Raw genomic sequence first — 12,452 nt, forward strand, 5'->3', positions numbered from 1 at the left:
GACAGAGGTGTGCTAGGCTTGGGACTGCTGCCCCCCAAGCAGGAATTGTGCAGGGAGCAGGTGAGGACAGGTTGAGGGTTGAGGAAGGCACCCACAGCTCACAACAAGCCTCTGTTCAGGTGGGCAGCCCACAACAGAGACCAGGGGTGAGCAGAAATATGATCACACCCTGCATCAGCCTCCCCTGCAGTGCAGGGACATCACTGCCCCACAACCCTCCAGAGCTGCTGCTGCCTCATCCAGCAATCCACTGGCCTGGGACTGTCTGTACAGCAGCCCTGTCCCCCCAAGGATGGCAGCTGGGCCAGGCAGGACCTACCTGGGGTCCTGATGACAAACAGAGCCAAACTGCCTCTTGTTCCCTGCCAGCATCGGGGTGCTGGGGTGATGGGGCCACTTCACCCACACGGCCAGCGTGGACTGCAGGAGAGAGGAGAGGTGTCACCATGAAGCCCAGAGGAAGAAGCATCAGCAGAAGTGGCCCTGAGGCTGCAGGGCTGGCAGGAGCAGGGCCATGGCACTCACTGAGCACTCCTCCTCCGAGGTCTGCACGCAGCCTGACTTGTCGTTGCGCACGCAGCACGCCGAGTGCTTCTCCTTCTCCCGCTTGGCGCTGATGAAGCTGTGCACCTGCTGGTCCTGCCTCATGCACGGGGAGAACTTGGCCCCCAGGTGGATCAGGGCCTCCTGGCAGAGATGGAAACACTCAGCTCAGCCAAGGCAATGATTGCCTGGGCAGAACAGGCTGGTGCAGTTGCTAGGGGTAGCCCTATCCAGACTCAAGGGCCAGGGACAAGTCCTGCGTGATGAAGCCCAACACATACCATGCACATTCTCCATATTTGCTTTGGAGACAGGTCCAGAACATAAGCTCAGGGATTTCTCTGCCCATAGCCCCAGAAAAGCCAGCACTAAGGCTGGGAAAGAAAACTTTGAGATGTTTTCTCTTCATTTTTGTGTTTCCCAGGGGAATGGCATCAGGAAAGCTATCACACACCATGCAGCTCCTGCATTTTTTCTAATCCCATGCTTGTCTTTGTAAGAACAGGGTGTAAAGCAGGAAAGCCAAGGTCCATCCCAACCTCCAGGCACCCCATTCTGCAGGCTAGCTGGGGCTGGGAGCACTGCTGCTCCTTGACAGTGACAGCAGACCCCTGAGCTCCATGCAGCAAAGGGCTCTGGTCCATGGGGTGGCACAGCTGCAGCACAGTCCCACTCACTAACAGTCCCACCAACAGCACTCACTGAGCTGGGGCCAATCCAGAAGTTTTCCTGCTGAACATATTTGACATTTTCATAAACCCCTCTGTTTCGCAAGACCTACAAGGAGAGAAAGCAAGAGCCCTGTGAGCTCCAGCCCCCAGGGACTGGTGAAAACAGCCCCCAGGATGAACAGGAATCCCCACAGCCAATGACAGAGCCCACAACCCTCTCCATCTGGTTTTTTGCAGAATCACATGTAAACCCCCATCAAGGTGTGGGCACCTTCATGTCAAGGTTTCATTTAAAATGTCTATCTCTGGCTACATCAACTTTCAAGAAATCCCAGGGCCTGTAGCCCTTGGAGTGGCCTGAGCCTGCACAAAGCTCCACAGAGCTGAGCAGCACAGGCAGCACCCACAGGCAGTGCAGGCCCAGGTGCTCTGGAAGCTGTCAGATATGCAGCTGAGAAGCTCCCCAGACATCTCCTGCATGGAGCAGGGACATGGCTGTAGAGATATCTGTACCCCAGAAACCTTTAACAGCGTGTGGAAAGGCTACAAACAACTTCAAATCAGCTCCCAAAGTCAGACAAGTCAGCTTTGCTCCCGGCAGAAAGAAAATCCTGCAACTGTAGCAAAAACTTAGCTCAGGTTTGAAGTGTTTCCCGGCCCTGACCATCCTTCTGGTCTCCACCAGGAGGGGAACAAGCTGTTTGGAAGTGCTGCCAGCACAGCCACCGTGCTTTGTGCCAGATAAAACCTGACATCAGGAGCACTGTGGCTGCAGGAGAGACAAAAGGGGGTGTGGGGGCTCCCAGAGACCCTCCAGGCAGCCCCCCAGGCTGGACAGCAGGCACCCAGCCAGGAAGGCAAGGAGCCAGTATGCTGGGACACAACAGCTGAGGGCTAAACTCAATCACAGTCCAGGCATGTCAAGGGGATTCACTTACTGAATCAACAGTTTCATGTTGTGAGAACCCCACAGGGGCGATGCCATAGATGCACACAGCGAGGATGGTGATGAGTGAGTGCACAAAGGTGACCCAGTAAGTGAAGAAAGGCCTGCATGGAGGGAAGGGGAAAGGATCAGAGGCAAAAACACAGGCATATTACATCTGCTAACAGAAAAGAGGGGAAAAGCTGCTGTTTTCCCCCAGAAACCTTGCCAAAATCTGGGGTACGTGGCCAGGATCACCTAGGAGTGCTCAGGGCAGGAGGCAATGACTTAAGGTCTTGCCAAAGACAGAACCTGTTTACTCTGACTCCCCCATCACCTTGGACAACCCCCCTTTCCCAAGAAAACATCCATGGGAACACCAAAGCCCAATGCTGAGCTGTGCTGTGTTTCTGAAAGAATGTCTCTAGGGGAATGACCAGAGGCAGGGATAGCTGAGCCCTGCTGTTCACCACAGGACAGTGGAGGTGGCACAGAGACCTGCAGTCCCTCCAGGCAGCAGAGGGACAGACACACCGTGGGGAGCTGGGTGAGGTCCCAAACTGCGGGGTGAGGACACAAAAGCTGCTGTCAGCTGCAGCTGGCTCTGCACTCCAAGGGACAAAGATGGGGGGGCTCAGCAGCACCCAGTGATCCGAGTCCCCAAGGGCCAGCAGCAATCCCTCACTCAGCAGTTCATGGGTGTGGAAACCCAGGGCACTGGGAATATTTCTTTGTTTGCTCTGGGGTGTCTTGACGCCCAGGGGTGCACTGACTTTGACTTTTATTCATGGAGAAAGTTTCTTAGACTTCAAGATAGACTTGAATTCACAAAAGTGCAAAATAGATTAGAGAGAGCAGTGTGGGTGTATCACTTGGTGAGAAATTGAGGGTTTGGGATTTTTAGTGTGTTGTGGATGGAAGCAGGATGGAGGGCACAGGGTGTCATCCTGGGTTTCTTCCCCATGCTTCTTCTTCCTTCTTCTTTATGGGTTTGGGTGGCATTTTGTGATTGGGCAGAAAAGTCCCCATTGGGGCTCTTTGGGATCGTTATTGGGTTAAAAGGGAAAATAATCCAGGTGTCAGTTCTTAATTGCATAGTTTAGTCTTAAAAGACCTTGGAACAAGAGATTTTTGGCCATTTTGTGCCTTCTAATGAAAAGCTGCCCAACTCAGAGTAGTGAGACTGTTTTACTGATAAGAAATAATAAACACTTGAGTCCAAACATGAATTACTGTCTCAAGTGCCTTCAATCCAGTCCTAGAAAAACCCACGACTGGTACCTGTCACAGACATATTTTATGAAAAATCCTTTTGCTACGATCTTTTCTCCTGAGAAGCTGAGAGGCCTCAGAAATGAAATGTAAACAATGATTATCTGCTGCTGTGGAATGCAACAGGTGCATATTTGATTGGTCTCATGTGGTTGTTTTTAATTAATGGCCAATCACAGTCCAGCTGTCTCAGACTCTGGTCAGTCACAAGATTTTATTATCATTCCATTTCTTTCCTTGCTAGCTTTCTGATGAAATCCTTTCTTCTATTTTTTTAGTATAGTTTTAATATATCATTTTCTTTTAATATAATATATATCATAAAACAATAAATCAGCCTTCTGAAACATGGAGTCAAGATTCTCATCTCTTCCCTCATCCTGGGACCCCTGCAAACACCAACACATTTGGTGACCCCGAGTGAGGAACATTCCCATGCTTGGTGACCCCGAGTGAGGAACGTTCCCACGTTTGGTGATCCTGAGTGAGGAACGTTCCCACGTTTGGTGACCCCGAGTGAGGAATGTTCCCAGGTTTGGTGACCCCAAGTGAGGAACGTTCCCAATTTAGTGACCCGGAATGAGGAACAGTCCAACATTTGGTGACCCCGAGTGAGGAACGTTCCCAGGTTTGGTGACCCCAAGTGAGGAACGTTCCCACAGGTCCCCCCAAAGCAGGGAGCCCCTGTGAGCGCAGCTCTCACCTGTGGTCATCCATGTCCTCGATCTGCCGTTTGACGTAGCTGTCGATGCGCTTGCGGTAGGTCCTGTTGGTCAGCTTGCCCACCATGCCCAGCCCGTAGGGCCTCTTCTCCTTGGCAAAGAGCTTCCTGACGGGCACGGCGATGCGCTGCCCGCGCCTCTGCGGGCTCACGCTCACCACCTCCTGCCGCAAGCGCACCTTGGGCTGCGCCAGGCCCCCGTCCTTCTGCTTCCTCCAGCCTCGCTCCAGGGGGCTGAAATCAAAAGCAGCACAGAAATAGGGACCAGGCTTTGCGTGGCCTGCGTCTCTGTCTGTCCCATCTCCTCTGGGCTGGGCAGCAGCTGATGGCAGACAAGGTGCCCTGAAGCTGCGTTTCAAAGGGTTACAGAGAGCCAGGAAAGGAAAGCACAGAAGTGGCAGAAAGCACAGCAAACACACAGAGAGTGCACAAGGCTGCTATGCCAAACTAAGCCCCACCACTGAGGAGCTCTTGAGGTTTAAAGGTGCAGCCTGTTGGGCTGCAACAGGCACCCCTCAGCCTTAGGCATGTCTACTTCCTCCCCTACTTCAATCCTCTCACTTTGCCCTCTGCTATGAAATGGAAGTGGAGTTTAGCCCAGCAGTGGAAATACCCACCTTTAAATGGCACTTCAATGTCTCACTTCAATGTGACTGGACTGGCAAATTGGACAAAAGTGAATCCAAGCAGCTTCCCAGACCAAGAGAGCAGCACTGTCAGAGGCTGCAAGCTGTACCAGCTACCTCTCCCAATCTCTTTTCCATTCCTCCCTTATTTGTACCAATGTGTGCATTTTTCAGAATAAAAAAAAAAGCAGGCTTCAACAACACAGTAAAAATCCCAAGTACCCTGAGCTAAGAGAAGGCTTTTTTGTCAAAGTAGATCTGATTAACATTGCACAGGTTACTGGTGAATAATACCTACTTTTTAAGGCTCCATCACATCCAGATAAATTTGTATTTCCTTGCTCTTAGACAGCAGTGTGAAGGTCAGACCTGACCAGGAAAACCCAACTCCCTCCCATTTCACCCTCCTCATTGCCTGGCACTGCAGGAGGCATGCTCCTGACACCTGCTCTAGTCCACTGTACCTCCTCTGGCTTCCCAAATGTCCCACTCTGCACAAAAGACAGTGCTTGTCAGAAGTGCTGAGAGAAAACAGCCAACAACCCTTCTTCTGAAAGATGACTGCAGTATCTGGAGAGATCATGACAGCTCTGAAGTACAGACAAGCAAGAGTATAAGGGAGAATCTGAACCTCTGTAGCCAAAATACTGATGGAAACTTCAGCTCTTTTCATATTGCACCTTGCAGAAGATGTATTTGAATATCCCAGCTTCTCCTTGGGAAGCCCTTCTGCAGCAGAAGGTGCAGGTTCCACCACAGCCTGCTCCTGCCAAAGAGGTCAAGTGGTTTCTGTGGGGTGGACATGCTGCTTCCCAGTGTTTCCAGTGCTGGAAATCTCCCCAAGCCCAAACAAATAAACACCTTACCACGTGAAAGGACACCCAACTGTGACTCTGATAACAGCTCTCTGAAGCATGAAAAAAAATGTATTTTCCTCAATAAATAAAACTATTTAAGGAGATTCAAAGGGAACCAAGAAGACTGAAACCATCTCAGAGGAGTGACAACAAACTCCCACCATTTGTGCTTCCCCTTATGTTAAACTGAGTGAAGTTCTTGGAAACACTTGAAGGGAAAGTGCCAGCACAGCAAGACAGGCTGAGAGCAGCAGAACCACAACAAGGACCTCCCTGTCTGCTCCATGTTCACACCCAGCAGAGCTCTCTGCTGGGGTGAGCTGACTCGGAAGCAACACAGAGCAATTACTCAGTACCAGTTACTCAGGTGGAAAAAATCCAGGCACACAGTACAGCACCACCCACATATTTGTAGGGCTCTCAGCATCGGTGCCACACCTTTCTCTCATTTCAAGTGAGGAATGCAGCCCAGCTCGACACTCTGCAATGCTTCACCGCTCCTTGGAGCATGAGAACAGTTACTGGTGACTGTGGCAATGGCAACAACTTTCTCACTTTTGCTCTCCATAGCCACAGGCTGGGCCCTCAGCATCCTCACAGTTGATTTAAAGTGTCTTTTGCTTCCTCAAGGCATGATACAATCTCTGAAACACATTAGTATGAAGCTGGAAGTTGCTGGAGTGACTGCAGAAGTGGCCTCAGAGTCACCTTTCACATCATAGGTAGCTGGGGCAGGAGGTCTTCAGCTGGATTTAAAGAAAACCCATCACTGCAGTGCTCTGAGCTCTGCACCAAGCACCCACAGCACTCACATCTTGGCTTCCTCCATGCAGGAGGCCCCACTCCAAATTGTTTGGCTACCCCATGCTAGGCTTTGGAAGCGACCATGAAGATACTCACAGTAGTAAGTGGCTTCTTTCAAGCTCATTTTTGTCCAAAGCACCTCCTGTGAGATCTGTCTGATCTGGAGGTTTCACCTCCGCATCTTTGATTGCAGCTTCTGATGGTGACTCGAACACTTCATCTGGGTAAGTAGAGAGCTCCTCATGAAGGACTCCTTCCTGGGCAGAGAGACAGCAGTCCCATCAGAAGGAGCCAACTTGAGACAGCAGCCCTGGCAGAAAGCATCTCTGCTCTCTGCCACACACAGTCCTGCCAGAACCAGAGTCCTGCTCTGCCTCTGGGCCAGCAGCGTGCCAGACCTGCCCCTCACCCGAGCGAAGAAGGACGTGTCGAGTTCATCTGGGAAATCCACCGTGTCCTCCTCCAGGAAGCTGGCAGGGGTGAAGCTGCGCCGCTGGGCCCTCCTCAGGGTGCTGTCCTTCACAGAGCGGCCCTGCAGCCAGGGACAGGGACATGGGGCACTGCCAGAACCTCACAAACCCACCCCAGGCCGTGCACAGGCAGCCCACGTGCTGAGCTTGGTTCATGCTCGTGGATGGAGCACAGCAGATGTGATGTGTGACACCCTTCTGGTGAGACACACAGCTGTCACCCCACTCCTCAAGCCACTGTGTCCACCTCCAGGCTTGCCATGGCTCCTCTAGCACATATTGTACAATGTGTCTGGCCAAACCACAGCGATGGCTGCTACTGGACACAGCAAAAAGCATCCCTGAGCCCAGGACAGCAGGCACAGGGCAGGATGAAGAGACTTGTATAGCAAGAGCCTCAGGTATTTCTGCTCTTCCCTGGCTGCTTACCAGGTGCACATGGACCACCCAAAGGTCCAGAACGGGCTGAACTGGACCTGCTAGAATGCTCTGAGGCTGCTGGCCGTGGGAATCAAAGCCCCCAGGCCGATAAAGAAAAAGCAAGACCTGTACCAAAACCAAACCACCATCCCCACTTTCTTGCCAGTCCTGCCTCCTGCACACAGGGCCGAAACACACCAGGAGGTGATCTCATTTCCTCCCCTCCAGCACAGCCATCCCCACCCCTCTGCTGAGCAGCTCCTTGCCCCACGGCCCAGGGCAGACCCCTGTGGTCGGTGCCCTGCAGCAGGCAGTACCTTCACCAGCGCGGCGGCCGCTCGGAAGCTCATTTTGGCCACGGACTCGCGCTTGCGGCGCCGCGGGAGGCGGTTGAAGCCCGAGCGGGAGCTGGTGAAGGAGCACAGGGAGGTGGCCCCGGGCGTGATGGGCGTGTGGGGGATGCTGCAGCCGTCCGTGTCCTCGGCCATCCGGAACGCCCGGCCCCGCGCCAGGGGGTCGATGATCTGCCAAGAGGAGCAGCACATCAGTCCAGCCACCCCCAAAGTCTGTCCCACCGAGCCTCCTCTCTCCTCTTGAGACCATGGCTCCAGGGATTGACCAAGAAGCAGCTTGCAGGGACCAACAAGCAGCTCTACAATAGGGAGATAAGGAATAACCTATTGCGTTTTTTCTTCTTTTGTTAGTATTGACTATTGTCAACCAATCTGTTTCAGTATCTCGCATAAGACTCCAAACCTCCTCCAGCCCTTCCTAAGCTCTTGGTTTCATTGTCTCACCTGCCAATGAGCTCAACAGTCAGAGAATGTGCTGCCTAAAAAGGAGTCTGAGAAATCTCTGAAAACAGAAATGTTCTTTCTTTAGTTAGTTTCCTTCCTGATACTGGACAGCCCAGGACTTAAGCAGTTTCCTGTTATCCTATTGAAACTTTACTGTATATTTACATCTGCTTCCATTAATTAAATTTAGCAGCTGGATAAGGCAGGCAAGCTTCCAGGAGCTGCAAGCCCTTCTTTGGGACTCCTCAGGCCAGCGCTCTCACTTATTCCAAACATACGAATCAGCGTAATGAAAATATTGCCTTCAGCTACAAACCTTGCCTCTGTCCTTACATCATCACAGCTGTGGTTTCCATAAGACCTCTTTGCTTTATCCCAAAGTTTTACGAGCTTTTTTAATCCACAGTTGCACACTCAACAGGAAGCTTAATGAGCTCACACCTACTGACACCACGTTCTGATTTAATGTAGCCCACATACAGCTCAACAATACTTGTAAGTCTCCTGTGACCAAAGATTAGGTGCAAGACATTTAAGAGAAGAAGGTAACAAGGCAAAATGTGATTGAAAAACGCACTACATTCTCCTCTGCTTTAGTGCTGCTGCCAGGCTGCAGGTCACAGACTGACCTGCTTTGGAAGGAATTGTTTTCCCAGTCACCCACTGGTGCCCACCAAGCACAGCCATCAACCACACCAATTAGTGTCACTGAGGGGAGCAGTGGGAAGAGCTGGATATTGTGGATAGTTCTGGTCACTGGCTGTGCTCATCTGGGCCCTGCCCCCTTGGGTCACACTTAAAGGTAATGAGCAGGAGGCAGCACCAAACCCAGGCGCCCTTTGCAGACACTCAAAATCACTTCTGAGGACCCAAGAGCAGAGCTGTAGCACCACTGATGCAAGAGACACTTTTCAAAGTCCTAAAATATAATGAGGGACAGTAGCTGTGCTACAGCCTGCATTCTGCTTGGGGCAGGGCAAATGTCCCCAGGATTCCAAACCTGATACTGTTCATTTGGGTCCAACATAGTGCTTACTCTGGGTACAACACAATTCTGTCCTTCAAAATGGCAGCAGAAATGCTGCTCATGCTGCACACCCCTGATCCCCACAGTCACAGCATGACAAAGACAGCTGTGAGCCACCACAGCAGCTGAGGGATCTCAGCCAACGAGACCACAGAGAGGCTGCTGCAGAGAGAGCTGCCAAACTGTACCTGGGACGTGAGAAGTGTCTGAGCACAGAGCCCAGACGTGCTGAGGCAGAGCTCAGCCTGCAGACAGGTCAAGCTGCCAACGCGCTGAAGACACCAAGCAGGGAGCTCAGCCATGGCCTTGCCTCTGTCCCTCTGTCCCTCTGTCCCTGTGTCCCAGGTTACTCACCTTCTGCATGCCCAGCTGGCAGGGTCCCACGTAGAGAGGAGGAGGGGTCTCTGTGCTTGTCAGAGAAATGTTGTCCTGGCTGGGCAGGTCCATCTCCCGGATGACCTGAGGCTTGAGCTTCCCGTAGCGCAGGCTGCAGTGGCGGAGGCTCTTCCTCTGCCATTTCTGAGTGGCATCGCTGTCTTTGCTCACCCCAAACCAGTCTGCTGTGCCTCTGAAAGATGCCAGCAGACAAGTGCTAAGAAGAAGGATGTTTGCCTGGACTGTGCACGTGAAAAGACAAAGCTCTGGTGGTCACTTCCAGCCCACCCCAATTCAAAGACAGAACTCTTTCCCAGGAGCATCTCGCAGCTTGTCTTCAGCTGGTTTTAGCAACCTGACAGATGCTGGCCAGAAATGTTTGACCAGCAACAGCATTCTGTCTCTTAAGACAGAAGAAAAATGACAGGAGACACACACTGTGGGCAAAGGACAGTTTGTTCCGAGTTTTTCTAAAAATAAAGGAAAAGAAATGGTACAGAAATTCAGAAAATAACTTGGTGAAAGGTGTTTTTTCACTTTAAAAACCATCTATTGCACTTACCATCTTCAGGCCAGCTCTAGGTCCCCATTGTGAGACTGTTTCGTAGCTCTGTAACTTGTCCCAAAAGCCACCAGAAATCTCTCTTCTCTCCCAGCCTCCCCTCCACACTCCCAGAATCCCCCTAACTTTTCCATCTCATGCTGCAGGGTTTCCAACCTCCTCAAGGGTAGCATTAACAGCAAAACTTGCTGCAGTTCTGGTCTCTGCAAAGGCAGACACACACACTTCTAAGCTGCTGGTTGCAGAAGCAGGAGCACAAGGCTGCAGCCACGAGGCAGGTTTGCTGCCAAGTGGCTGCTGCCACAGAAGAGCAGTGGATCAGAAGCAAAATCCCAGAAAGGCAGGGAGGGATCAGGATAAGTCAGACTAAAAGCCTATTTCAAATCCTGCAGGACAGCTGGTACCCTAAACTTACAAGGGTCACGGCAGCCCTGCCAAGCAGTTCCCACCATGGTTAATCCATCCTCAGGAGATGACAAGCTGTCTCAGCCTACAGCTGACTGGCCCAGGTGTTGAAACCTGAAAGTCCAAGCCAAATCCAAACCCTCAGCCCCCCTGCTCAGGGGCAGGATCTCCAGCTGCTGAGAAGCAAGACCTCACAGATCACAAAGTGAGCATTAAAATAAGCACTGGAGTAAAGGCTGGGGTAAATCTAGCATTAGGCCACACATGGGAACTGAGACAGTGCACTGGGGACAGGAAATTAATCCTGTGGTTTTGTACCCTTCCAAGCAAAAACCCCATCAACCAACAGGTGAAGGTGCTCTGCCACCAGGTCAAAAGGTGTGCTTGAAGTCCACAGCCTCGCTGGAAAAAACCTTCCATATGCAACCACCACACATTTTCCTCAGCCCTCCCTGTTCTCACAGTGATACAGAACAGACCCTTCAGAGGTCATGCAGGCCACTGCCGGAATTCACCTGATTTCACTGACCCAAGTGCCACCAGCAAGTCAATGTGCCAGCCTTTGGAGATGGGGCTATGTGAAAATCTTGGGGCACCTCTCTGCTCCCACAGACCCACATCTCCTTGCATCAATCTTCCTCTCCATCCAGAGCAAAGGCCCAGGGCCAGCCCCTGCCCTGACAGACCCACCAAGCCCAGAGCACAGAGGTCAAGTTGCCAGTTGCTCTGGCACAGCACACACCTCACAGAACAGCCTGAGCACTCAGAGGGCTCCCCACAGGCTGCTCTAACCAGGATTTCAACAGCAAGGTGACCTTGGGTGACAAGCCTGTACACAGGGCCTTAAAGAGAGAGGGGCTGAGGGTCATTTGGGCCCATATGAGCCTGCTGAGGAGTGGCACCACCAGCAGCAGTCTCAGAGATCTCCAAAACTGTGCTCCCACTGGTCTGGAAGGACAAGCACCACCACAGCTGTTGGCACAGTGAGGAACACTCCAGAACTGCCAGAGACCACTGCTGGGCCAGGGCCAGGGTGAAGAGCTGTCCCACTCCTCTCAGATCATAGCCAAAATAGCCCACTAAAGAGTTTAGGGCATCTGGAGCACCCTGGGAAGATGCTGAATGCTTCTGTTCAGCTGGGAACTCCATCACATCCTTCAGAGTCCCCAGGGCACCGTAACAACCAACATCAGAGTCAGCTGTCACTCTTCTGTCACGATGAGCCAAGCAGCCCTGAAAGCCCAAGGGCAAACACAAGCAGCCCCAAAGGCAGCCACAGTGCCAGAGTGGCAGCTGGCCAAGTGCAGGATGGCAAGACAGGAATACAGGGCAGTAGGTCCAGTCCCTGCCATGCATAAAGTCACACTGTCTGTCGGGTTTGAAAGTTGCCTAAGCTCCAGATTTGGGGTGATGGTCAATGGCCCCGTTGTGCCCTGGACTCCTGGAGTGGCTCATCTCCTTGGTGCTAAGTAAACAAAGAGCTCCACCTCAAAAAGAAGACAGTCACATTTGCATTAGAAAAAGCCATGATGTCAACAGGGAAAGAGTGGATGCTGTATTCCATTCATCAGCTCTGAGCCCCTCTGGACCAACACAACAGCGTCTGTTTGGTGCTGCTTCCTCTCCTTCCCCTCCTGCCCCAAGAAGGCTTTGGGGCCAACATATGCTGCACTGCTGCCAGCAAAGGCAGGCTGGGCCAAGGCTGCCCTGGGGAGATATTCCAGCTATGGTGAGCACCAGGAGGGTGACAGCTTGTTAGGAAAGGCAGGAGGGAGTGAGGCTGGCGGGTTGGACAGCTTGTTAGTCCATGCTACTTACTGACAGCTGCCTACACATTTAGTAGGAGTGACAATTGTTTTCTGTTAGAGGCACACATGAACTTTCTCACTCTGCCTGTCTGTAGGCCTCTTGGACAGCCCTGGGAAGGCAATGTGATCTCAGCAACAGCCAGACTCTGTGCAGCTCACAACAGCCCTG

General features: G+C 52.1%; 1 protein-coding gene across 4 annotated transcripts in view; it reads right to left on the bottom strand.

Moving 5' to 3' along the window:
- The window catches only part of RHBDF1 (rhomboid 5 homolog 1), a 35,401-nt gene that overhangs the window by 4,334 nt on the left and 18,615 nt on the right, over positions 1–12,452 (bottom strand). For all 4 annotated transcript variants that reach the window (XM_084216334.1, XM_084216333.1, XM_084216331.1 and 1 more), the window contains 9 exons: positions 9,488–9,701; positions 7,627–7,833; positions 6,829–6,951; positions 6,516–6,676; positions 4,115–4,366; positions 2,153–2,264; positions 1,246–1,320; positions 526–687; positions 320–420 (listed from right to left, as the gene is read on the bottom strand). In XM_084216334.1, the coding sequence (XP_084072460.1) occupies positions 320–420; positions 526–687; positions 1,246–1,320; positions 2,153–2,264; positions 4,115–4,366; positions 6,516–6,676; positions 6,829–6,951; positions 7,627–7,833; positions 9,488–9,701 (1,407 nt within the window). The remainder of the gene's footprint in view (positions 1–319; positions 421–525; positions 688–1,245; positions 1,321–2,152; positions 2,265–4,114; positions 4,367–6,515; positions 6,677–6,828; positions 6,952–7,626; positions 7,834–9,487; positions 9,702–12,452) is intronic.

Source organism: Fringilla coelebs (assembly GCF_963513975.1).
Source record: "Fringilla coelebs genome assembly, chromosome: 16".
In the NCBI taxonomy this organism is placed as follows: domain Eukaryota; kingdom Metazoa; phylum Chordata; class Aves; order Passeriformes; family Fringillidae; genus Fringilla; species Fringilla coelebs.